General features: G+C 38.1%; 2 protein-coding genes across 2 annotated transcripts in view; one reads left to right on the forward strand and one right to left on the reverse strand.

Moving 5' to 3' along the window:
- Positions 1–928: 928 nt before the first annotated feature.
- LOC132117466 (putative bifunctional UDP-N-acetylglucosamine transferase and deubiquitinase ALG13) lies at positions 929–20,142 on the forward strand. Its single transcript, XM_059526767.1, has 25 exons — positions 929–1,191; positions 1,414–1,497; positions 1,603–1,653; positions 1,925–1,971; positions 2,713–2,785; positions 3,561–3,642; positions 3,775–3,937; positions 5,363–5,432; positions 5,507–5,615; positions 5,728–5,792; positions 5,980–6,080; positions 6,157–6,272; positions 9,869–9,913; positions 10,016–10,112; positions 10,247–10,357; positions 10,624–10,768; positions 11,859–12,003; positions 13,628–13,663; positions 13,794–13,852; positions 14,137–14,208; positions 14,288–14,471; positions 14,615–14,707; positions 14,807–14,847; positions 18,335–18,518; positions 19,439–20,142. Exons 1-25 carry the CDS (start codon positions 1,072–1,074, stop codon positions 19,711–19,713), a joined length of 2,568 nt encoding a protein of 855 aa, XP_059382750.1. The 5' UTR covers positions 929–1,071; the 3' UTR covers positions 19,714–20,142.
- Positions 20,143–23,267: 3,125 nt separating this feature from the next.
- The window catches only part of LOC132117467 (short transient receptor potential channel 5-like), a 48,934-nt gene continuing 44,280 nt past the window's right edge, over positions 23,268–27,921 (reverse strand). Inside the window, exons 10-11 of the mRNA XM_059526769.1 lie at positions 25,386–25,475; positions 23,268–24,548 (exon numbers count right to left, since the gene is read on the reverse strand). Of these exons, the coding sequence (XP_059382752.1) occupies positions 23,715–24,548; positions 25,386–25,475 (924 nt within the window). The 3' untranslated portion in view covers positions 23,268–23,714. The remainder of the gene's footprint in view (positions 24,549–25,385; positions 25,476–27,921) is intronic.

The following is a 27,921-nucleotide window of genomic DNA, read 5'->3' on the forward strand; positions in this document are numbered from 1 at the left end:
GTAACAGCGCCTCAGTAGCGTTACAGGCGACCGATCCACACTCACAGTTTCTGCACCAAATGAACATGAACATCAGAAGATGCTGAAAGAAAAGGTACAACTTACTGAAAGTGCAGGATATAGGCCACAGGCCTCATGTAAACGCTCACAGTGTTCCAACCGCGGAAGGAAGTCAATGTATCTTGTAAAAAGCCTGTCAAGCAATGTCACATTTACCACAAGAAAAGCCTTTTATTTTAGGCCTATACATTAACAAGTTTATCATATTTTTACTTGGCTTAACTCAATATTTAAGCTAATGAATGATTAGATAAATCAGCCATGAAAACAAGTTCCACTGTTTAAACGTTTAAATTTCCACAACAAACATGAGTAGAAATGTTATTAATATTAAAAAGTTATTATCATAGGCTAATACATTTTTATTCTATAATAAACTGTTGTTATAGGCTAGCTAAAACACTCCCTTGTGTGTTTGTTTACAAATCGCTTTAATATAGTAATATAGACTAGCAACTGACAGGATTTATTGTAGTCTAAAGAATTATTTGAGATTTTTTTACTTTGAAAAAAAAAAAGACATGTAGGCCTACAGTAGCCTATTGTCTGTAACTTATTCTCTATATTGCACATAAAACATTTTAAGTCTCAGAATAATATTTTACATGGAACTGAAATTAATTAAATCGAATTGAAATACTTGGAATTGAAACTGACGAGCAGCATTTACCTAGATTAATGCTGATGGCACCAATCTGCAATTAAATAAATATGAATTATATTTTTTAAAGGGTTAGCAGACACCCCCTGTGTTATAAATATACTTTACTACTATAAGCTAAAAAAATCAGCAATAGTGTTATCATAGAAAACCACGTCAATGTACTAACATTTTCGAAATGTAAGTCGCGCCAAAAGACAGTGATGCGCTTCAATTAGGCTTCATTTGCAGCACCTGTGACACACACACGCCCGAAAGGAAACTTTCGACCTTCACCGTTTTTTCCGCTTTTATTCGGAAAGCCGTGAAGTGCTGTATGTGTATTGTTTTTTATTTATTATTTCTTGAAGATGCAGAAAGCCTTGAAGAAGTATTTTGTAAACATGGACGAGTATCTGGCCAGCATCGGGCTTTACCGAAAAATGATGGCCAGAGACGCTTCCTGTCTGTTTCGAGCTGTTTCTGAGCAGGTACATTTTATAGATATATACCTCAAAGTTATCTCAAGCTCTACATTTATCTACGACATTCAGAAGTTGTGAAAGTATGGGTTCTTGAAAATGGTGTATGCTGTAGCATAGCTGGTAAAATTAGTAGCTAGACGACATTTTCATGATTATACCTCTCCAATGACGCACCTGTACAGGTGCTTTGATATATGTTGCTAATCTGATGTTTAATTTTGTTATAAGCTTTATTACTCCCAGAATTACCATCAAAGGATAAGGAAAGAGTGTGTCAACTTCATTAAGGCAAACAGATGCAACTTTGAGCCTGTGAGTCAATTCAAACTAGCCTACATCAACAGAAACCTTTTTATTAACTGTCATCAAGTTTAAACATTATAACATGTTGTGTTATGGTTTTACCATGTCTTTCAGTTTGTTCAAGGATCTTTTGAGAAGTATTTGGAACGTTTGGAAGATCCCCAGGTTTGTATTCGGGGTCTTTCATCTTGCTGCTGTCACTAAAATATTAACATGTATATTGTTTTTATTTAAAAAAAATTTTGTATCTTAATGTTTAAGCTATTTAATGCTTCCAGAATCAGAATAACTAAGAAATTGTTATCAGATATGTGAATGTCAGTATTGATATTGGTTAACCTTTGTGCAATTGCAAAAGTTTGGTGTTTTTTTTTTCTTTAAGCCTCAGTCTTTAAGACTTCATATGTGCTGTCTTTTAATTTCCCGAACCCACTAGGAAACCACAGGTCAAGTGGAAATAAAAGCACTGTCTTTACTGTACAGGTATGCTTTGCATCTCTATTACTTAATTCTGGAGCCCTTTTGTGAAAACTATCAGTCTGTTAAAGTAGCCACACTAGAGGAATAGTTCAGTCGAACAGTAAACGCATCATTTACTTATTTTCATGTTGTTTCAAACCATACATCTTTTTTTTTTTCCGTGGAACACAATAGTTTGATTTTTGAAGGACATCCTAGCTGTTCTCCGATATTCTGTGAGGTATCAAAATGACAAAAAGGGGACTCCAGTGCTGTATCCCAAGTCGCATGATAGGTTTATGTGATAAACAGACCAAAACGGATAAACTTCTCATCCACCAAATGTCTAAAATGTACTTTAAAAAGTGTCTTATTTCCAAAAGTCAGTAGTGCTACAATAAATATTTTTAGTGAATAATGACTTTTGATTTGCTTCCCACACAAAGCTCTCACGAGGCTTTGAAAGGCATGGAATAAAGTGCTCAAGTGTTGTGGACCGCTTTTATGAGAAATGTATTTTGTCATTTTAGTGCTTGACTGTCCCAGTTCTCATTCACTTTCATTTTATTTAAAAGAAGAGCCAGGACATTCTTAAACTCACCTTTTGTGTTCCATGGAAAAGCAGTCAAATGGCTTTAAAATAAAACATGGTAGACTATTCTTTTATCTAATGCAGTACATCTGAACTATACCTATTTGAATACATTCAGATTTAAAATGTGGAATTTTGGGCCCATGTTCTCATGTGAATAATATTTGGCGCAGGCGGTGCTTTGTCATTTACAGGTATCCAGGTAAGCCGCCAACTGAGATTGCAGAGGAGGACAACTTGCCTAAGGTGAGGAATGGGTTAATCTCCATTAGTTTACATTCAAAAGTTGAATTACAACTGAACTTGAATTTCACTATTCTGACCATGAATTAACCATAGTTCCGGTTTCACAGAAATAACTCCGTAAACCAAAGCAGTATATACAGCTGCTTTAGGATTTTTTTGCTTGCTGAACACTATCTGAACATTTATGAAAGATTTGATACTATGAATTTGAGCTGGAAGTTCTTCCATTAACTCCCATGAAGCTGGACCCCTGACTCCAGAAGTTACATAGTGGCCATCAAATGAGAGAAGATCTAGTGGAATCCATCAGCTATAGATTTCAGTGCACAAAATGTATTTCATGAGGGTGGGATGTCTGAGGCTGAGATCAGTTTTAGGTTGGCAGCATTCACACAGACTTCTGTTCTGGTTCCATCCACCAGATCAGAGTTTCCTAATCCCGGTCCTGGAGAACCCCCAACACTGCACATTTTTGGTGTCTCTTATCTGACACACACATTTGAGGTCTTGCAGTCCTCACTAATGAGCTGATGAGTTGAATCAGGTGTGTTTGAATAGGGAGACATCTCAAATGTGCAGTGTTGGGTGTTCTCCAGGACCAGGATTGGGAACCACTGCACCAGATGATTCTCTTTTCGAAATGTGAAGAAATAAGATGACAGATTTGGTATGTTTCTTTGCTTAAAGCATTACTTTGTTACTCAAGTAAGGTGTAATTTGTACAGCATTCATTACATTTCCCTGCACATTTACCATCTTGAGTTCCACTCCACAGATTTTGCTGTGTTGCTCAAACAACGGCCACTATGACATTGTTTACCCCAAGACCTATCCAGTGGATGCTGCAATGTGTCAGGGTGAGTTAGCAGCTCATCAAGCCAAAATCATGTGTATGATGAATTCTGAACAATCCCAAACTTAAACATTTTGTATCTTTATTGTAACATAACAGTACTGGAATGTTGTATGTGCTGCTTTAATTTTTTCAGCGATTTTGTATGAGTTGTTGTACACTCGTGTTCTGGGAGTTGAGGAAGAAGAGCTGCAGATGGCGCTGGAGGGATTCAAAGGAGGAGGACGACGATACCGAAACAGCCAGTCTATGTGCAGTGATGACGCAGGATATGATATCCCAGAAGACCGCCTTCAGAGGTCTTCTCTTGTTTCCTGTCTTTATACAGTCTTCTGTTTTTTTTTTTTGTTCTTGCTATCTCTAACGTGTCATTTCATCATGAAGAAATGCTGAAAGCTCACATGCCTTAAGAGTACAGATTGTAAGCAAATGGTTGACCCAAAAGTCAAAATTCTGTCATTTATTCATCCTCATGATGTTCAGACTCACGTGAAACACAAAAAGGAGATGTTTAGCAGAAAGTCTTGGCTGTTTTTTACTATACAGTGAAAGTGTATAGGAAATGGGTCTGTCAAGCTCCAAAAATGACAAAAATAAAAAACGCCTACAGTAGTAGTCTAGGCAACTTCTGCAACTATTTTACAAGGCGTATGATTACTTCATGTGAGGAAGTGTGTGTGTGTATATATATATATATATATATATATATATATATATATACACACACACACACAAGTATTACCTTTTATTCAGTAAAGATTCTTTAAAGGAGCTATGTTGAGGTTTTTACTTAAAAAAAATCTTTAAGATAGAGTTTATTTGTACATGTATGAGCCAACCATGATGTAAAAAAAAGAATGACACCTCGACTGTCCACCACGGTTGCCTCTATCAGCCTGTAGGCTCAATTGTTTTTGTCGGGCCCGAGTTGGCGTGAAAATTCACAAAATGTGACGTCATGCGCGTTCTCGTCTACTTGGGCTTACAACCGTACGGCACGCCAGCCATTATATTAAGCAGCGGCAATAGTGTTTTCAAATGGACTCTGCGGATGGAAAGAAGCGACCAGCCTCCGACACAATTCATACACCCACGGACACTCCTCGTAAGTAAAAAAAAAAAAAAAAAAAGAGCGTGCGCACTGATACGAAAGCATGAGACTGGCTGCAGTTCCTCTAATGGCCACTGGTGTCAGTAACAGTTAGAAATTTCAGAACCTACGCAATGCTCCTTTAAATTGATCAAAAGTAAAAGACTGGCTGTAGGGACTTTTTTTAACACGATTACAATAAAAAGAAAATTACATTATAAACTAAATGTAAAATTGTCACATTACTGTTTTTATTGTATTGATCTAATTTTTCTTTGACGCATTCTTGTAGGCTTATTAATCTTGCAGCCACATTCTGGATTAATTGTAGAGTTTTGATAAAACTGTCTGGAAATCCAAGAGAGCATTGCAGTAGTCCAGACTGGACAGAACAAGAGCTTGTACAAGCAGATCTGTAGCATGTTCCGAAAGAAAGGCAAATCTGCAGGCTGATATTTGATGGTAGTTAAACTTAGAAATTACTAGTTTGTAGCTTGACAAATTACAGGCAGGAGCAAGTAGCTTTTCCAACACTGCTGGTCGCTTTATGCTTTCAATCTTTAGAATTCCATTTGTTTTAGTTTTTTTTTACCAAAGAATGTCAGTTTATGTACTTTGCATGGCTTTGTTCCAGAGAAGAATGGGAGTCGAGTGGTCTCAGCCGCTCGGAAGACAAAACCAAAGCTGGAGCTGAGGACCAGAAGGTGACTAAAACCATAATTTAAGAGCTTAAGATGTTAAACTTTCATTAGTATTTGACACAATCTCTCTGCTCCAGGCCACAGAAGGGTCAGGAAAACTGGCTCTGCCGTACAAGGTACTTAAGGCCTTAGAGCCAGAGCTGTACCGCAACGTGGAGTTTGACGTGTGGCAAGACAGCCGCAAAGGTCGGTTTACTTTACCTTGGTTACTTTTTAAAAGCTTAAATTTTTCTTACCCTAAATTAAAGTATAATATTTGCATAATTTTGTGATGTGCTTTGATAATCCTGTGTTCTAGAGCTACAGAAGACTGATTACATGGTGTTTGCTGGCAGACAGTATTTTTTAGGAGATAAGTGTCAGGTGGGACAAAACCTTGCATCAGGTTTAAATGTTAACGTGTAGCAAATTGGCATGCTGCTTTTTTTTGTCACACCCCTTTTGATAAAACGGACTCTTGTTCTGTTTTTTTTTTCCCCATAATGAATCCTATTTCTGAAGCATTGAATGTCCCTGCATCCTCTGTCATGCTCTTGGTTTTGTTTCCCAGGTCCGCTTGGATCCAAAAGGGAAGTACTACAATGCCTTCATTCAAGAAGTAGGGACTCAGACCACTGCGGTGACTGTGTTCATTGAGGAACTTGGGGAAAAGTAAGCAGTGTCCTTTTGTACTTTCTCACAAGCAGACATCCCTGAAAATCTTTAAGCATCCTCTTTGATGTTTTAGACACCTGGTTCCTTTGACCAATCTGAAGCCAGTGAATCCTGTGCCAGCCTGGAACATCACACCAAGCAGAAAAGGAAATTCATACAACCATCCAGAACAGTACCCTGGAGAAATAGGTTTGCCTCCTTGACTTCATTTGTATTGGGATATTAGGCTTGAATTTTTCTTTAATTTAGTGGGTGATTACTTGTTTTGTGTAAATAAATGTGTATGTATATAAAACTGCTGAACTTTTAAAATGCTAAAACATTCATTTGAATATGCATGCAGTGTTGGTGTTAATCTTAAAATTAACTGCATTTAATTATGCTTGAAAATAATGCTTATATTTTTTATAATTTAGACAATGGTCAAATAATGACCTGTCAAATACTTTGCGCTTCTACAATCTGATCAGCCACAGCATTAAAACTACTGACAGATTGAGTGAATAATATTTGATTATATCATTAAAGTGGTACCTGTCAAGGGGTGGGATATATTATGTGGGAAGTAACCAGTCCGCTCTTCAATTTCATGTGTTGGAAGCAGAAAACATCTGAGTGGTCTTGAGAAGGGCCAAATAGTGATGGCTAGATTGGGTCAGAGCATCTCCAAAATGGCAAGTCTTATGAGGATTTCCCCAGTATGAAGTGGTTAGTTAGTACTTACTGAAAATGATGAAAGTCAAGTCACATTTATTTATATAGCGATTTATACAAAATACATTGCGTCAAAGCAACTGAACAACATTCATTAGGAAAAGAGTGTGTCAATAATGCAAAATGACAGTTAAAGGCAGTTCATCATTGAATGCAGTGATGTCATCAACTCAGTTCAGTTTAAATCGTGTCTGTGCATTCATTTGCAATCAAGTCAATGATATCGCTTTAGATGAAATGACCCTCTGATCTGGATACAGACTGGATCTGGTGGCTACGGTGACCTCGGAATAAGAGAGAAACAGACTAATATTAGCGTAGATGCCATTCTTCTAATGATGTAGCAAGTACATCGGGTGTTCCTGGTTCCGGTTTACCTAATTAATGCAGCCTAAACATCCTTTAACGGATTTTGATATTAGAAGCATATTAGTGTGTTATGTGTAAGCCAGGTTAAAGAGATGGGTCTTTAATCTACAGTCGTCGCCAAAAGTTTTGAGAATTACAGAAATATTGGAAATTGGAAAAGTTGCTGCTTAAGTTTTTATAATAGCAATTTGCATATACTCCAGAATGTTATGAAGAGTGATCAGATGAATTGCATAGTCCTTCTTTGCCATGAAAATTAACTTAATCCCAAAAAAACCTTTCCACTGCATTTCATTGCTATCATTAAAGGACCTGCTGAGATCATTTCAGTAATCGTCTTGTTAACTCAGGTGAGAATGTTGACGAGCACAAGGCTGGAGATCATTGTCAGGCTGATTGGGTTAGAATGGCAGACTTGACATGTTAAAAGGAGGGTGATGCTTGAAATCATTGTTCTTCCATTGCTAACCATGGTGACCTGCAAAGAAACGCGTGCAGCTATCATTGCATCCTAAAGAGGATTCAGCTGCGGGATCGGAGTGCCACCAGTGCAGAGCTTGCTCAGGAATGGCAGCAGGCAGGTGTGAGCGCATCTGCACGCACAGTGAGGCGAAGACTTTTGGAAGATGGCCTGGTGTCAAGAAGGGCATCAAAGAAACCACTTCTCTCCAAAAAAAACATCAGGGACAGATTGATCTTCTGCAAAAAGCATAGTGAATGGACTGCTGAGGACTGGGGCAAAGTCATATTCTCCGATGAAGCCCCTTTCCGATTGTTTGGGACATCTGGAAAAAGGCTTGTCCGGAGAAGAAAAGGTGAGCGCTACCATCAGTCCTGTGTCATGCCAACAGTAAAGCATCTTGACACCATTCATGTGTGGGGTTGCTTCTCATCCAAGGGAGTGGGCTCACTCCCAATTCTGCCCAAAAACACAGCCAGAAACTCCCCAGATCTTAATCCCATTGAGAACTTGTGGTCAATCCTCAAGAGGCGGGTGGACAAACAAAAACCCACTAATTCTGACAAACTCCAAGAAGTGATTATGAAAGAATGGGTTGCTATCAGTCAGGATTTGGCCCAGAAGTTGATTGAGAGCATGCCCAGTCGAATTGCAGAGGTCCTGAAAAATAAGGGCCAATACTGCAAATACTGACTCTTTGCATAAATGTCATGTAATTGTCGATAAAAGCCTTTGAAACGTATGAAATGCTTGTAATTATATTTCAGTACATCACAGAAACAACTGAAACCAAGATCTAAAAGCAGTTTAGCAGCAAACTTTTTGAAAACTAATATTTATGTAATTCTCAAAACTTTTGGCCACGACTGTAGATTTAAACCGCAAGAGTGTGTCTGCCTCCCGAACAATGTTAGGTAGGTTATTCCAGAGTTTAGGTGCCAAATAGGAAAAGGATCTGCCGCCCGCACTTGATTTTGATATTCTAGGTATTATCAAATTGCCTGAGTTTTGAGAACGCAGCGGACGTGGAGGATTATAATGTAACGAGAGCTCATTCAAATACTGAGGAGCTAAACCATTCAGGGCTTTATAAGTAGTAAGCAATATTTTCAAATCTATACGATGTTTGATGGGGAGCCAGTGCAGTGTTGACTGGACCGGGCTAATATGGTCATACTTCCTGGTTCTAGTAAGAACTCTTGCTGCTGCATTTTGGACTAGGTGTAGTTTGTTTACCAAGCGTGCAGAACAACCACACCATAAAGAATTAAAATAATCCAACCTTGAGGTCATAAATGCATGATTAACATTTCTACATTTGACATTGAGAGCATAGGCCTTAATTTAGATATATTTTTGAGATTGAATGGCAAGTAAGGACAAGCCAGCATCAGGGCCATGACTGCCCAAAGCTCATTAAAGCAGAGACAAGTGGAAGCTTGTCTGTATGGTGTGATCACACAGTGTAGTTACTGTAGCTCAAAATTGGAAATGGAAATTTATTGCCAGCCATGATAAAAAGGTCTCCGAGCACACAGTGCAAGTTTGCTGCATATAGGTCTGTGTAGCTGCTGACCGATTGGAGTGCCCACGATGACAAAGGCATCCAAAATGGACACATGAGCATCATAACTGGACTACAGCGCAATGGAGGAGGGTTTCCTGGTCTGATGAATCATGCTTTGATTTAGATCAGACGGATAGCTGGGTGTGTATATCTTGCCTTATGGAAAAAGGTAGGCTGGTGGAGGCAGTGCTACTCTCTTTACCGTGTTCTGTTTGGGAAACCTTGGGTCCTTATATTCACCTGGATGTTACTTTGACATTTACCACCTTCCTAAAGATTGTTGCAGACCATGTACACTCCGTCATGGCGATTGTGTTTCTTGGAAGCATTAGCCACTTTCAGAAGGATGATGCACCTTGCCACACTGCGAAATTTTCCCAGATCTCAGTTCCTGGGCCAACAAAGCTGGTCCATGGAGGCCCACCTCAAAATTTGCAGGGCATGAAGGATCGGCTGCAAATGTTTTGGTGCTACATGATATGTTCAGAGGTCTTGTAGAGTAAATGCATTGAGTGTTTAGCAGCATAAGGTTCTACAGAATGTTAGGCAGGTGGTTTTAATGTTGTTGCTGCTCAGTGTGGAGATCTGTTACTTGTAAGTACTGGAGTTATCAGCAGGGCACATGAACCGATCAGATTGCATATTTCTGGGTCATGAAAGTTTTCCTCTTTAAAGACCCAGAGCTACGCGGACGGCGACGGTACTTCAGGAAACCTCGTGGTAAGGAGATGTTGATGACAGTGTCTTTCAGTCGTCCTCAACCTGGCTTACCTCCCCGTCTGCAGCCTGGGCCAGGAAACATTCATCCTGTCCGTTCTCCAGGGGTACACGGTCCCGCTCCACCTCCTGCAGGTCTGGCCTATGAACACTACCGACCCCACCATCCACCTAGACCACCACGTGGCTACGCCCCACCCAGGTTAGACCCAAAATACTTTACAGATGTTTATTCAGTAATGTGTTGTCTTGTAATTATTATTAATTTTTATTTAAAAATTTTTTGGGGTGGTTTTTTTTTTCTTTTTTTTTCACTACACGACTTTTGGTCAGAAGTTCGACCCGATTCCTGAACCGGCACCATCTTATTGGACCAGACCTAGCCTATTATCCAAGTCCCAGCAAGCGCTGCTACCAGAGTTTTGATAACTACTCATTCAGGTCCCGGTAAGAAAACATTTAGTTTAACATCTACATCGGAAATGGATGATGCTAGGTGAACTATAATTTGGAAGGTTGGGCAAAACATTGCATTTATACAAAATGACTAGCCTCAACATTTTCAACATTACAGCTTTGTGTAAAATTGTTTTCTGTGTGAATCCTTTGCATCATTTTCAATATCGCAGGATATTTCAGTTGAATCTTTTGTTTTCTCTGCAAACCTTTTATATTCAGCTGCTGTCAAAGTGAGTTAAATTGTGTATGTATAGGAGTCGGCGGCGGCAAATGCACTCTCTGAATAAAGAGTTTCTGAGCTGTGTTCCTGAGCCAGGAGAAGAAACCCAAGACATAGAGGGAAGTATCACCTTCTATGAAATTGAGGAGACTGATGAGAGTGCCTTCTCGCCAATATCAGTGAGACACCCATTTCTACTTCAGTAACAGTTGGGAGCTGTAATGCCTGTTCACACCAACAACCAAGAAAGCTACGTATATTAGCATCTGCAGTAGGGCTGTCAAAAAAAAAAAATCCAATTTCAAAAATTAGTTGGATTTTAAAATAAAAATCCACATTCAAATGCAAAAACGTTGCTTTCGCATTTTAGATGTGCAGTAAGGAGGCTGCCTTATAAGCCCCCGGTATAGGCTACTTCACATTCCGTGTTCTGTCTCGTCTTGCGCACAGCCGTGTCCGCACAACTTTCAAAGGCGGACAAACTCAACACGCAGAACCACTTCGGTCTCATTCACCTCGTGTATGCGCACAGTCCTTGACGAAAATGACAGCGCGGATGGCTGAAGTATACTTGACCTTTATTCAGTTGAAGCCACTAGAAAAAAAGAGAACGCCAATGTGGAGAAGACGTTGTTTACATCAAAACTGAAACAAAGCCGTTCATGGAGAATGCATGTTTCACACATTTTCTAGAGGGATACCGTTGGACTCGCGTCTCGCACAAGAGAGCCGCATGTTTAGAAAGCCATGTAAAATTTATGCAAGTTCAACTTTTTAAAAACGTATAGAGACTTTATGGTGGGTTTTTGTTCCCAATCCCACTGCATCTCATGTTTTTAAATAAAAAAAATTATTCTGTATGGCTTTCTGCCCTTTTATATTTAACTATGCATGTATACATGATGCTGTTTTGTTTATAGTGGTTTAAGCAACTTAATTATAATTGGTTTATAAACATTATTTAAAATGTTTTTTTTCCCCCAAAGTCATGTTTTCTTATGCTATAATATTTTGCTTTTTACAGCTATTTTGACAGCCCTAGTCTGCACCAACGCTCGATACCATTATATGGTATTTCAAGCAGCATATGTCATGCTGCTTTAAATGCTCAAGCTCTTTAAATTCAGATGGGTTCCCTATTCACATAAAATTAGGACCATCAATAAAACTTACTGTAATTAACTATAGTTTTGTCCTTGGTGTGAACAGGTCTTTTAGGCTTTGACACCATGATCACTGTTTTGTCTGTCTCACGATGTGTATCTGAAGGGTCAAGCAGTCTCTAGCCCCATGGTTCCAGGGGCCACTGCTTACTGGGTGCCAAGAGTTCCCAGTCCAATTCCTCCCTCAGGCAAACAGCCCATGACATCATCAGAGGAGGACCCTGATGAGAGGAGTAATGCTGGCGACCAAGGTATAGCCAAAATGTTCCATGGCTCGGTGTCAAAACAGAATGAGCTGTCAGCTACCCACATGGTCTGTTTCTATATCAGGAGTTCTTAAATTGGGGTCCATGGACACTTATGGGGGACCGTAAAACTATTTTAGTGCCTTATGATTTGGTAAACATAGACCGAATCACAGAATTCAGTCAAAAATTTAAATAAAAGTATATTAATCTATAGCATGTGGTTTCATTTAAGTTTGGGATGAATTCAAATCACAATATGGACTTCTGTCTGTGAATGTTAAAAAAGACTGCTATGTACATATAAAGTCTTCATGTAAATAAATGGCACAGTTTTAACTACTACACAAACTCGAGCACAGTTTGGTTTTCATTTGATTTACGTTCTAGTTTTTCTTTTTTTTTATGATTTATGAAGTTAATGATTTATGCTTATTAATGTATTAAATTATAATAATGATTATTATTTTTATTGGGCGGCCTATTATAATTCGGGAATCAAACTGCCCAGCTATTTCACTTCAGCACTGCATTTCAAACAGGCACGTTTGCCACAGTTATGTTAGAATGCATCTCGTTCTTGTTTCTGTGGCAGTGCGTCAGTCTCGTCATTAGGCGCACGGTCCAGAGCCTTGTATGACTGATGCATCAGTTCAATTCAACTTTACTCCAAATATGTGAGCTTACCTGTTTTGAATACTTTTATATTTAACATGTTTGATTATATCCAATACTAGTCTTAAACTGTTGGACTTTAAATATACTATTGATTTTCACCATTGACTGATTTTGCAGAACATTTAGACTGATAACTTTCATGCGCAGATCTGGCAAATTTGTCACAGGACGTGCGGTATGACTGTTGCGTCCAACTATATATGAACTAGCTGTTTTAAATACAGTATTTTTATATTTAACGTTTGTTTGAAAGTATATTTTTCAGATTATTGGTGATTCCATAGGCTCTCTCTCTCTCGTGCACCTGTGCGGTTTAAAACGGCAAATAGTTATGCTATTACAAGAACAAAGTCTTTCTCTTACTCCACCCATGCATGATAATAATCATGTATCGTTGATCTCTCGTGCTGATGATATGATGATTTGAAAAATGACCACATCGCCCAACACCAATTACCACCAGTTTTTGTAATGTATACATGCATCCAGAAACATTAAGACAGACACAGATTTCAAAGTAAATTTTAAATAAAATGAAAAGTGCTAAATTAAAAAAAAAAATTTGAGGGGAAAATAGCAAACTGATTTCATAGGGCCCTAAAAATGTAGTTCTTGTTAAATTTCTAAGAAATTGATTAATTGAATTTGATTACCACAGTTTAATTTGACCATTTAAAAAAAAAAAAAAAAAAAAAAAAACTCTACAGAAATATTAAAATAGAAGTTGGAAGAGTACAAATTGTAGTGAGCAATTGGCATATATATACATTTGGTTAATACTTATGGTAATGATTTGCACATTAAAACAACAATAATTCAATGCAAATACAATGCAGCAGATTTTTGTTTAACATTAAACTGAAAAATGGAAGTAGGCAGCTCACCAGGCTTTGACACAGCCCATATGTGATATGATGTATCGTGGTTAATTTTAACTGTTTGTCCTGACTAGGTGAATACTCTGAGGAGTACATCTACTCTGCTGCAGGTTAGTTTATGAACCACTACATTGTTAGTGAAATTTCAGCTTAATACTGTGTGTGTATATTTATACTGTACTTTATACATTTGTGATATCCTGTGTGCACTGCCATTAAAAACATTTATTTGTATTGCAGAGGCAGGATATCAGAGTCCATCGGTGTATGCTGCTGCAGCAGAGTCTACCACCAATCTGGTACTGTCTTCCAAACCTCTTCATTTGTCAAAAATGTCCACCAAAATGCTAATGCTGTAGCTGACAAGGGTTCCAGTGGGAGAACGTGGAGAAGATGTGCTCTGACAGTTCTGCACAAGCTCTCCTAAACCAACTCCTATATTTCCCTTTATTTGAGAATATGGAAAATGTCACTACACAAATGTCACTAAACTTTTCCAAAAAAAAAAAAAAACCACTCATTTAAAGTACTTTCATAATAAATAGAGATTGCTAATCAGATTGAATTTTGACATGTTTTCCAGACCATTCAGGAGGGAGGTTCCCGTGCCGGGTCCCCACAAGAGGGTGTCGCCACCTACAGTTACTCTCAACAGGCATGCATTGTTCACAGCATTCATAAATTTGTGCAGTTTTGCCCTGCCTTGTAGGGGACATGTAACTCAATCTTTTCAGGTGGTTGTGAAGTCATCTGTCCTCTCCTCTTCTCAACCAATCAACTCTGCTCCGGCTGCAATCTTCACATCAAACTCCTCCTCTTCATCCACTGGGAGCTCCCAGACGCCACCGAACCCACTGCAGCCCAACAACATTTTAACACCTGGACAGCCACCACCCCAGAATGTTTTGGGCAGGCCTGGTATACATTTATGGCTTTTTAAATTAATCTAATGATTATGCATGAACAGTTATTAAATACTAATGTTAGCAAAGTAGATGACTCAAAACACACTTCCTCATTAGTTGTTGTGTAGTTGTATCCATGCTGTTTTTCCTGAGCAGTTCCGTGGTTTGTCAATGAGTTGGGAGAACCAGTCGCCATGGCGCCGCCTCCACCCTACTCCTATGACCCCAATGGCAGTGACCTTCCAAGAGGTTAGAGGGAACCACCTCATTGTCTTATATTGGTTCATAATATTTTCTGCATATTTGTTTTTGTAAAAAAAAAAAAAAAAAAAAAAATTCTCTCCACAGATTGCAAAGTGCTCCAGTACTACTATAATTTGGGGGTTCAGGTAAGTGGGTCTTTTAGTTCTGATCTGGTAAAAAAAAAAAAAATACAAAAATTTGTAATGCCCATCTATAACTATTTAATGCAGTGACCATGAAAAAAAAACCCTGAATTTAGATATACTGTAAATGGTCATTTTCTACCCTGAATATAACCCTCTGGAGTCGATTAATGCGGATACGCGTTATGAGTCATTTTCTCCTGATAACCCCAAAAAGATCTTAAATAACACTTTCAGTTTCAATCATACAGATAAGAGCAATACATCAATTGAATCTGTAAAGGGTCTACTTTTTTTGGATACAGACATAACAACAAAACTTTGTGCATGTATAAAATAAAGATAACAAACACGGTGTGCTGTCTGCAGCCTTTGTCTGCGCTGATCTTCATTTACAAACACGTCATTAAAATGAACTGTAACTCCGTGAATACTCAATGAAGAGACATGAGAGAGATCTATAGAAAGCTTGACATGTCTACTTTTAAACTAAACAAGTGCTGCCGAAAACAAATATTCTGTGATCAAGTAATCCATATGAAAACAAAGCAATGTCCGTTTTTCACGTCTCCCTTCATTATATCTAATGTGACCACGCCCTTGCGCTGAACGCGCTATTCATATTCAAACTGAAGCGCGCAGCTTGAATACGCCCAAACAGAAGAAAAAGCAGCCAGACTGTTCAAGTTTTTTATTTTACTGTTTGCTTCACGATGAGAGGAATAAGACATAATTCACCCCAAAAAGATGCGATGTGGTTGAGGATTTGAGAAATGGATTTCCTCCGAAAAAAAAAAAAAAATGAAGCACTTTATTCAGCAGAGATCATAAACATGAGTAAGTCTCTCATTTATTTATATACTTGTACTAGTTTTCACGTGTTGTTTTTATGCATTTAAATATTTACATATGCTTAAAAAAAAATCTAATTTATAGTGAAGAAAAAATAAAACATTTCATAGGGCCCTAAACATGTAATTTTTTTTTTACTTTTAATAAATTGCCGTGAAATATATGTTATGATTTAAATTAATTAGACATTCTTTTTGATCAATACAATTAAATTAAACCATTAAAAAGGAGTTCAGGAAAAAAATAAAACAGAAAAAATTCCCTAAAAAAAGTAAAGTAATAAGTAGTGAAGTTACTTTTGAAATGCAGTAACTAGTAATCTCATTACAATTTACAGAAGTAACTAGTAACTAATTAAATTTTTTGAGTAACTAGCCCCACAATGTTTATAAAGCAGTAAAATCGCCCATTCTTGTAGTCAAAACAAGCCCTCTTTGGATGAGAGTATGAAGTGAGGACTTATGGGACATTGTTCTGCACCACTTCACAAACGATGAGTGAAAAGAGAATTTTAGAATAGCATGAGTCATTTACAGTGTGACACTTCATTATACAAAAACAACAGCTTGTTCCATGCATCATACATTACACCATTTCTATATCAGTGCACGTGTGCAGTACTTTCTAGTTTTGGTTTTGAATCCAGTCAAGTTTTTACATGTCCTCCTAATCAGATTAGAAAAGTTCTACACCACCCCGTCCGATCCAATCAATTTTATTCAGATCGAGCTCAACTGGAACAAAGGTGTTTACATTTTATTTTCAATCCAATTGAACTATTAATCTGATGTTTGTATGTAAACGTAGCCACTGATTAAAATGGGAGTTTTGGTGAAAATGCAGAAATCAAATCACTGTTCTTGTATCGATCCAGTGATTTATAAATCTTTAAATTATAATCTAGAAAAGTTTTTCATGTTGCTATCAGGAACAAGAGTGTTGTGAAGTTGATTCAATCACTGGCTTGATCACCAATGCATAAACGGAAGTGAATCACTTTGTGATGGTGTTTGTGCATGAGCCCTTACATACAAACCCGATTCCAAAAAAGTTGGGACACTGTACAAATTGTGAGTAAAAAAGGAATGGAATAATTTACAAATCTCAAACTTTTTTTTTTTCACAATAGAATATAGATAACATATCAAATGTTGAAAGTGAGACATTTTGAAATGTGATGCCAAATATTGGCTCCTTTTGGATTTCATGAGAGCTACACATTCCAAAAAAGTTGGGACAGGTAGCAATAAGAGGCCGGAAAAGTTGAATGTGCATACAAGGAACAACTGGAGGACCAATTTGCAATTTATTAGGTCAATTGGCAACATGATTGGGTATAAAAAGAGCCTCTCAGTGTCTCTCAGAAGTCAAGATGCGCAGAGGATCACCAATTCCCCCAATGCTGCAGTGAAAAATAGTTGAGCAATATCAGAAAGGATTATCTCAGAGAAAAACTGCAAAGAGTTTGAAGTTATCATCTGCAGTGCATAATATCATCCAAAGAGTCAGAGAATCTGGAACAATCTCAGTGTAAGGGTCAAGGCCGGAAAACCATACTGGATGCCTGTTCATCTTGAGCTTATCATACATCTACTCTTAGAAGTCCAAAATTTTCTCTTAGACGGACCGATTGTTAAGAGCTTGTCATTGAGGTAATTACTGTATATTGGGTAGGTCAAAAAAGAAACCGTATCTAAACATGATCCAGAAGCGCAGGCGTTTTCTCTTGGCCAAGGCTCATTTAAAATAGACTGTGACGAAGTGGAAAACTGTTCTGTGGTCAGACGACTCAAAATTTGAAGTTCTTTTTGGAAAATTAGGATGCCATGTCATCCGGACTAAAGAGGACAAGGACAACCCAAGTTGTTATCAGTGCTCCGTTCAGAAGCCTGCATCTCTGATGGTATGGGGTTGCATGAGTGTGTGTGGCATGGGCAGCTTACACATCTGGAAAGGCACCATCAATGCTGAAAGGTATATCCAAGTTCTAGAACAACATATGCTCCCATCCAGACGTTGTGTCTTTCAGGGAAGACCTTGCATTTTCCAACATGACAATGCCAGACACATACTGCATCAATTACAACATCATGGCTGCTTAGAAGGATCCGGGTACTGAAATGGCCAGCCTGCAGTCCAGATCTTTCACCCATAGAAAACATTTGGTGCATCATAAAGAGGAAGATGCGACAAAGACCTAAGACAGTTGAGCAACTAGAAGCCTGTTTTAGACAAGAATGGAACAACATTCCTATTCCTAAACTTGAGCAACTTGTCTCCTCAGTCCCCAGACGTTTGCAGACTGTTATAAAAAGAGAGGATGCCACGCAGTGATAAACATGGCCTTGTCCCAACTTTTTTGAGATGTTGATGCAATGAAATTTAAAATCAACTTATTTTTTCCTTAAAATGATACATTTTCTCAGTTTAAACATTTGATATGTCATCTATGTTGTATTCTGAATAAAATATTGAAATTTGAAACTTCCACATCATTGCATTGTTTTTATTCACAATTTGTACAGTGGCCCAACTTAACAACTTAACCTAACAGTTGTCAGATGAAACCAAATGTCGCTTACTGTCCTAAATGTACTTGCATACATGTGACATACTGAGATTTTTGTACTTGTTCCAGTGGTATCAGCAGAGTTACTGGAACTCTATGGTGCAAATGCAGCAGGTGTATCCACAGCAGGTCGCAGAGGCTCAGTTCCAGCCGTACCAGAGCACCATTCCCACTGCTGACCACACAGTTCCCCAGGCCTACCATGATCCTGGCCGCATGTGCCCACATCCACAAGGAGATGTGGCCAGCAATGGTAAGTCATCATTACTGCAGACCTCCAAATTCTCAGCTTTCACGTTCATCTTGAGCTTATCATACATCTACTCTTAGAAGACCAAAATTTTCTCTTAGACGGACAGATTAAGAGCTTGTCATTGAGTTAATTACTGTATATTGGGCAGGAAATCCAAACGTTCACCTATCTTTCATTTAACCTCAGATATGGCTTATCATTTGAAATAGAAACATGCAAGTAGAAGCAACTTTACATGGCCAGCAGGCGGGGTGTGTGTGGGTGTGTGTATGAATGTTCTTTTTAGGAATGTCATATGACCCCTTTAAGTTGTAAATCTTATTGTGCCCTCTTGAAGAGTTTCATAGTTTTGACTGCAGTTTGAATGCTAAATGTAGGATGACCGAGAGCGGAAAAAAGATTTTGTAAACTTGACCTGGGCTAATATTCATATGTATCTCGCATGGCTTCAAAACACTTGAAATATAGTGCACAGAAACTTTATAGTCCTTTCATGGGGGTTAACAATAACAAAATAGTACATGCACAATATCGGATTATGATCGGTCTCGTCTTGTATCTGGTAAAAATGCCACTATCAGAGCCCTATATCCAAGTATTTGTGTGGAAGCTATTAGTGTAGGAAACAGGAGGTGCCTTTAGAAAACGGTCTAATAATGCTTTTAATGGATTTTCGTCTGTGGAATATGCAACTTCCGGTATTCTGCCAGTAAATCAGCATGGGCAACATACAATCGAGAATGGTTTATAATGGAGCACTTAAATTGAATCAAGGAATCATAAAACATTTTAAATGCTCATTATGATATATATAAGTAATGTATATAAATGTGCAATTATTAGACTAATGGCTTAAATGAATGACCGCTAGTAGTCAGGGCAGCCCTAGTACACGCTCACACATGCCCTCCTCTCCTCAGGCACCCCTCTTGCCATGGAGAGCCCTTCAGCGGTGGTCCCTGGGACGGTGTACTACCCCCTTGTGCAGGAGCAGTGCGGTCAGCAGCCCCTTCACCCCTCCTATGATCCCTACATGCCTGTGCTCTCCACAACGTACCACTACCTCACACCCTGGCCTCCCGGTGCCGGCCCACACCCCCGCATCCACCATGCCACATACTGCCCCTCGTCCTCTCACCCCCCAGTCAACTACATCACCCACCCCACCCACCTGCCACACTCACAGTTTGTCTAAGTCTTGTTTACCACCAGAAATGTTCCTGTTTATGTTCAGTTGTTAGTTCTGTATTGTTTTCACAGACGAATGGTTATTCAGAGATCCTGCAGTGTTACTTAGCACTTAAACTGAAAGGCAGGACAGAGTATGTGTGCTTTACCACCTCGCACATTTGCCCCCCAATCAACATCACTCCAATTTAATAAGCATATATTGGATTTTTTTCCCCTAATAATTTGAGGATTTTAAAAGGTGACATGATTCTAAATGTAATTAGAGTTCCCTTCTCATTTCCTTTTACAAATGTTGCACACTTCCAGAGTGTAGTCCTTTAGCAACACACCAGGAGTTCAAGCCTTAGGAAACCATTGTCTGTTGTTTTTCTGTCAAAAAAAAATCACTTATAATAGCTGCACAAATAAAAAATTAACCAAATCAAGTTGTTTCCAAATCTATTTTAAGGTTACAAGCTGAAACTTATTGATATGAGAGAAATTAACTTTCCATTTAAAGCGTCCTGAAGAAAATGATATAAGTAGTTGCTGTGAGAAGAAGAGTAATGATGCTGAAAATTCAGCTTTGACCACAGGATTCAATTTAATTTTACAATATGAAAATAGAGAAGTTATTTTAAATGTTGAGGTAATTGTGAAATATTACAGTTTTTGCTCAAAATGAATGCAGCCTTGGTGAACGTAGGAGACTTGACCATTCAGAAGTCTGGAGACAGGTGTTTGTGTATATATGTGAATCTTTAAAACTACATTAAGCAGTTAATAATTTGCAATTATTTGACTTTGTAATTAATAGTAAGATGGACTGGTTACATTTTTTTTCTGGATAATCATGCAGCTGCTTGGCAACTTGGAGAATGATTCTCACATTTTCACAATCTGATCTTTGAAACTGCCCATTTTACTTGAAAATATCCATTTCCACATAAAAGATGATATTAACACTTAGAACACATATCTATTGGGAATTTATTTAACTGTAATTGGGTTTTATTTCAGAAAACAGGCCAGATTAGTTCACCCCTTCTTGCTTATGCTAGATAGATGGATCGATAACAAGCTAGATCTGAGCTAAGCTGTACGTTTTTAGTTAATGACTAATGGAAAAACATACAAATGGGGAAATGTTTAACTGATTTTAACTTCCGCAATATGTGGAGATACTTTTTAAATGGCTTCATCCTCAGTTTACTTTAAACTTTTAAATGTTAGCTGCTTTGAGTGCATCTCACTAGCAATTTTTCTATAATAACTGCCTAAACAAATGCCTTAATAACAAACAACGTGTGTGGCCTTTGTGACATCTGAAAAGAAAAGTCTTTAAGAGGAAAGAAGAAAGATTCCATTATTATTTTTTTAAATAATATGCACAGTAACACCAGAAAAATTTAGGCAGGGTCTATATTATGTTGACTTTAAGATCAGCAAAAAGTGCATTTTTAATCATTCACAACGTTAACCCAGATATGATTCATTTAGTTCATGTGACCACAAAACAAAAAAACCAAGTTGAAAACCACTGAAGCCTCTGTTTGAAATCAAAGTATAAATTATACATGAAGTGTAACAAATGTACCCCTTACTTTAAAAAAAAAAAAAAAAAAAAAAAATAGAAAAATAATTTGTTAGAAAATAAATTTACAAAAAAACAATCTACTGTAGATAACTCGCATCTTAAATTAAAACCATAATGAAGCAACACAAATAACAGGTTACTAATGCACAAATCGATCTGATGTAGTATTTGACATGTTCAGTGTCTAGAGGCCAGTCATGAGAGAAACTAACTCTACTAAGCTCTGTTATTGAGCAAACTAAATATTAGATCATGCGTTGTTTTTAGGAGCCGACTATTTACTGTAATACCATTTGCAAATAAAACATTGTGCAAAACAAATGAAAAGATATTATCAGTCACATAGATGCATTTTTTGAAGTATATTTTTAAGCTTCACTTGGTGCCCTTATTAACATTTGTTTAGTGTAAATACAAGTTTATTACAAAGATGCATATATTTAAGTCCACATTCTGTTATCTGTGTCTTCTGAGACTGTCACTTCAAGATCTGTAACATTATATGAAATATGTCTGATACATTGTTTCTACTTCAACTTTCTGAGCTCTTAAAAGGACTTTCTATAGTACACAGGTGGTCAAGTCTGCAGTTTAAGCTTGTTTTCAAAAAATATTGCACTAGCGTTGACAATGAAGCACCAGGACTTAATGTGATGCAGATGGTCTAATTTAAAAGTAAATGCATCTTGTTTAAAACAATAACTTACAGCCTTGCAAAATAAACAAAGGGTTTTACATTGGATGGAGTTGTGCAAAAGCGTTGCTACATTTGTTAATGGTGCATCTGAACATATAACAAGTACTTGAAATACATATTGCAATTACACCTACTTAAGGGTCCATCCAATAACTCATATAGAACATTTTAAAGAGCTCTGAGGTTCATAGTTAATTTTTTTTATAGATTTTTATAAATTGTGGGGAAGTGACACGACTGATGTTATAGGTCACGTTAATACCAACATGGTATATGAAGTATATTTATACTACACCTATGCATAGATCATGGCTCTTACCAAAGTCCATTAAATTAAAAATATTCTAATTTCAGACTTTAAACCGTTTTTAAGAAAAGGGGTTGAATCAAAAAAATTTCTTTTTGCAATAGTATTTTATCTGCTCTGTTAATATTATTAGATACCTTATCCAAATTTAGATTTTTAGAATGCACACTAGCTTATTTCCATAAATGGTAAAACTTTTCAACAGTGCATCAAAATTCAGTCTGATTTTTACATGGGCTTGAGCAAAAACGGCAGATGGGCTGAATGAAAATGCAAATCCACTGTCTGACAGCAGGTGGCGCTTCTGCAATAAAAATGAAATGGCAGATGAAAAGAAAAGGCCATGGAAATTAAGACCCTTGGTTCCCTTCAAAGATGCATTCATACAATACATTTATACTACTGTATGTCTTCATTAGAATGTAACTAACTTTGTTTACTGTTGGACAGTGTTTACAGTGAGTTTTTCCAAATTGAGGTAAGTTAATCAAACATGGTTTTAATGATAAATAAACTATTAACTCGTATTTAACACATTCTCAAATTTTATCGTGGTTTGTTCAAACTGCAACCATTTATATTTGTAACCCTAAAACTGGAATGAGCTCAGTGACCAGTGGGAACCACTTTTCTATGTAGTATGAATGTAATCCGGACATATTTATGCAACCTAACAGCATCAGTTGTGTTACTTCACTGCTATATTCCGCTATTTTCCTATGCACAAATCCCAGAAGCTTCATGGGATAGTAAAGTGTCCACTGGATGCATACTTTTGAAACTTTTGTGTACTGTTTTATGAATTCTGTGAAGTTAGACATACTAATCAGTCTTTTCACATACTGTTTATATATATATATATATATATATATATATATATATATATATATATATATATATATATATATATATATATATATAAACAGTAAGTAGGAAAGTATGTGATTTCAGGTGCAGCCGACAATTTCACACATTTTTCCCCCAACAGAAATTCCATTCCTCACTTTTGAATATAAATTCCCAGTGGCCTCAATCAGAAACACAAGTGGAACACATTTTCCTTAATGTTAGGATAGGCGATATGTAAATGGGTGCACTGACACTTTTGCATTAATGTTTTACGAATGCTTTTACACAATTCGTTCTGCTTGTGTTTTGTGAATAAGGCCTGATGTGTGCAAAGCATAAAGATGCTAAAGTGTGAGTGACACAGGCCCTTGACTGTTGTTGAAGCTTTGAACCAGTCACCTTCAGCCAGGGATTTCCAGCTACCCTCCTGCAAACATCAGTTCCAACACACCTGCCTATAATTACCAAGTAACCCAGAATGCCTTAATTAGCTGGTTCAGGTGTGTTTGGGGTTGGAGCTGAAATCATTCCCCGGCTGAAGCTGTGAAACATTACGTTAATGAACTGACTTTGCCTCTACAGCTGTGTCGTAACCGACTCCTCTTGGTCCCAGCTGGAGGAGCCCAAACTGTCACAAGGTCCCAACCAGCCATGGCACAGATCATCACTGGCGGCTAAGAGCTGAGCGCTGGAGGCAGTCAGGCTGGAAGCACAGTGCAGCGGAGGCAGCGAGTTGCTGGGCGGCCGGAGGACGAGACTGTCCCTTCGGTTTCCCCGATTAGATGTGGCCTGCATTGGGTTCTGTTCAGTCTCAGGTGGCCCCAGTCCCAGCGTGTGCAGGTGCATCTCGCTCCGAGTTACCTTCGACGGCATCTGGGGACCATGCCAAGATGTTTGCGGTACTTGGTCGGAGATGCTGTATGTGGACTGCTGATCTCCCGGCGTCTCTGCATATTGGTCCGGGACGTGTCCGTTCATACGAGACATTAGCATTCCCAAATGTTGCAAAGAGTTTTTCTTGGAGCGAGAAAAGCACTGCAGACGGCTGCTGGTCCTCACAAATGCAGAAGAATTAGATATGTTTTTCCTCAAGCCATTGCTTTCCATTCTTTCTCTTGCTGGTCCCGACATGGATTTGAAGAGAGCCGATACACTGAACTGGGACTCTCGGTTTCTCCTGTAACACTGGGAGAAGGATGTAGATGCTTCGGATCTGGATGACTCTCCCCCATCTGCACATCTGGGTCCTCCAAGCCTATCTCCCTCCCCGTCCTCTTTTTCCTCAGGCTCAGCTGTTTCGTCCTGCTGAGTGGCTTCGCTACTAGAAGAATAAGTGCGTCGTGGTGGTTTACGGTTGCCCAGCAGGTCAAGAACCTCGTAGCGGAAGCTGGAGATATCCTGCTTAAGTTCCTTAACGCAAAGACACGATATGAAGTTACTACAGCGTAAACTGCGCCACCTAATTACAGGAAATTTTCGAATTATTCTAACGTTTTTGACATTATCTTCATGACTTTTAGTTCTTATGGTTTTGCTTGTGGACTTTAGGGATGAGTCATATTTGGAGTTTATCATCTTCCATTATCGGTCTCTCCCCAAAAGCCTGAGGTTTAATATAAGGAGATGATGGCATCACAATATAGAAAACAAGCAACCAATAAAATGTTGTTTCATCGTATTGTGCCTAATTAGCTGGTTAAGAGTTCACTTTGCACTGAAAGGTCCTAAAATGAAATAACTATTTAGGCTATGATTTCATAGCAAGTAAAGTGGATTTTATACGATAAAGTTTCCAAACAAGGTGAGCTGTGTTTGAACCCACGTCTGTGCTCGTACATCAACCAAACTTTATATTTAAAAAAAGTTGCTTTATTGCACTTTAAACCGTGTACAGTTAGGCTAATGAACTATTAATTTATTATTCACAATAACGGTAATGATGGTAAATATTTACTGAACAAAGTAGTCTTTTATAGTATTTATTAGGTAGTAAAAAAATTCTAAATTAAAATCATTTGCAACTAATTCAACTCTCATTTCACTTATTCTATAAATAATATGCAAATGGTTCATATTTTGTATCTACTCAACATTATTTCATTAGTATTCATTTCTAAAGTTTCAAACCTGCATGACTGACTACTACATTATGAAAATGTATACTTTAAGAATACAAATAAAACCATCAAGGCCTCTATAAGTGCTTGTATAGAGAATAAGATGACTAAAAAAAAAAAATCTTCATACCTTGAAGTTCTCCTCTGTCAGCCCTTCATCTGTTTTGGCGCTGCGGATCATGGCTGCAACATATCGCTTTACCAAGTTTCTGATCACTTCCTAAAAACAGCCACAAACAGGATGGGCTTCAGTACATTTTTCTTGACGTTATATTTTGATCTACAAATAACCCTGTTTTCCTCTTCAATATGAATCACAAGAACTTTCCACATCCCCAGAAGAGGTGATGATGTATACTCGGATGGGGTGAGATAGGGTGATGGGCTCCGAATGTGTTTGGCATGTGCATATTTTGTGATTCCAGTTTAATAAGTCGCGAATATCAGTTTTGGGCATATTCATGACATGTTTTAGCTGGAGGTGAAATTCTGGATGTTCATTAGCATTAATTAGCATTTTTGCATATCCAATAAAGAATGAGCCAGCAGTGGCTCTCTAAACATGCTTACGCACATCAACAAAATAACAGCTAGTGCAATATCCGCTACTGCAGCTCTTGATTGTTGGGGAGAAACATTTGTCTGAAGCAATTATATACAACCACACAATCACAAAAGACCTTCCTATAGTTAATAGTTCAACCAAAAGTGACAAATCTATTTTCACACAACATAAGAGATTTTGAACAACCATCACACAGCTCTTGCCATACAACAACACAAGCACAGCTATCAACCTAAAAAAAAAATTCAGTATCAAAAAACATATGATTCAGTATGACGTCCGCAGGTGTGTAGTGACATTACCATATACTGGCCTGGCATGAATAATGCAGTTTTTGTAGTTCCTTTGTACTAAAAATGTTAAAGCTTTTGAAAAGTTGACTGAACAATGTAGTCAAAATTGCCCATATTCACAATTATTGTTGTGTAAATGTCACCAAAGTTGTCATTCTCTTATAATGTTGCATTGTCATCATTTATGGTGATTTGACACGCTGTGAATTACCATTATATTGTGCATAACTATGTAAAATTCCTTTCAAAATGTCTGTGTTCACAGACAAAAAATAGCAGCATACAAACGAGAGAAGTGTGATTACTGTTGTAGTTTCCTCCCTGCTTTCACATACATTACATTGTTTAGTGGCAACTGTGTAGTTTCATTGTGGATATTCATTACAGAGTCCCGACCTGCACCAGAGGTTGCTGGAGTCTGGATGGCCATGTACAGGTGCTGGTCATATAATTAGAATATCATAAAAAGTTGATTTCACTAATTCCATTCAAAAAGTGAAAGTTGTATGTTATATTCATTCATTACACACAGACTGACATATTTCAAATGTTTATTTCTTTTAATTTTGATGTTTATAACTGACAACTAAGGAAAATCCCAAATTCAGTATCTCATTAAATTAGAATATTGTGAAAAGTTTCAATATTGAAGACACCTGGTGCCACACTCTAATCAGCTAATTAACTAAAAACAGCAAGACACAAAAGGTCACTGCAAAAGAGGCTGGCTGTTCACAGAGCTCTGTGTCCAAGCACATTAATAGAGAGGTGAAGGGAAGGAAAAGATTTGATAGAAAAATACTGTACAATCAATAGGGATAACCGCACCCTGGAGAGGATTGTGAAACAAAACCCATTCAAAAATGTGGGGGAGATTCACAAAGAGTGGACTGCTGCTGGAGTCAGTGCTTCAAGAACCACTATGCACAGACATATGCAAGACATGGGTTTCTGCTGTTGCATTCCTTGTGTCAAGACACTCTTGAACAACAGACAGCATCAGAAGCTTCTAAAGACAAAAAAGGCTGGACTGCTGCTGAGTGGTCCAAAGATATGTTCTCTGATGAAAGTACATTTTGCATTTCCTTTGGAAATCAGGGTCCCAGAGTCTGGAGGAAGAGAAAAGAGGCACACAATCAACGTTGCTTGAGGTCCAGTGTAAAGTTTACACAGTCAGTGATGGTTTGGGGTGCCATGTCATCTGCTGGTGTTGGTCCACTGTGTTTTCTGAGGTCCAAGGTCAACGCAGCCGTATACCAGGAAGTTTTAGGGTGCTTTCACACTTGGTTCACTTGCCTGGTCCGAACCCGAGTTCGGTTGCTCCCCCCTCCCCCTGCCCCCGCTGGACTGTGTTTATATTATAATATTTGAGTCCGAACCGTGGTTCGCTTGCGTCATCAAGCCAGCAGCTGTTTACCCCGTTGCTTGGTAACGACAGCGCAGGAGAAGGCGGCAAATGCATAACATTACTCTCTGCACTTTTATGTATTACGTTTTTGAAAAGTTTGTTTTGTTTATAAAGCTTCGGTACATAACGGCACTTGCGTCTGTCTTACGAATGTACTGAAAATGCTCTAAAGAACGTTGAAGGCGAACATAAATGAGAAGTGCATCTCTGTTCTTGAAGCGCGTCAGTCACACTCTTCAGGAAAGTGAGTGAAACACACAAAAACACACATTTTCAACAAATAATTTGTCATTAAAAGCGGTTCAATTCTGCGATTTGGTACGATTGCGTTCACATAAGCAGCGAACCGTACCAGAGTTCACATGAAGCGTACCCCAGACCACCGTTTTTAAGCGGACTC

This window comes from Carassius carassius, chromosome 36 (assembly GCF_963082965.1).
Source record: "Carassius carassius chromosome 36, fCarCar2.1, whole genome shotgun sequence".
NCBI classification, from domain to species: domain Eukaryota; kingdom Metazoa; phylum Chordata; class Actinopteri; order Cypriniformes; family Cyprinidae; genus Carassius; species Carassius carassius.

Excerpts from the sequence above, each read along its gene's own strand:
- LOC132117466 (XM_059526767.1), top strand. The coding sequence starts at position 1,072 with ATGCAGAAAGCCTTGAAGAAGTATTTTGTAAACATGGACGAGTATCTG. Across the intron at positions 10,358-10,623 it reads AACTACTCATTCAGGTCCCG|GAGTCGGCGGCGGCAAATGC; the intron begins GTAAGAAAACAT and ends GTGTATGTATAG. Across the intron at positions 10,769-11,858 it reads GTGCCTTCTCGCCAATATCA|GGTCAAGCAGTCTCTAGCCC; the intron begins GTGAGACACCCA and ends GTGTATCTGAAG.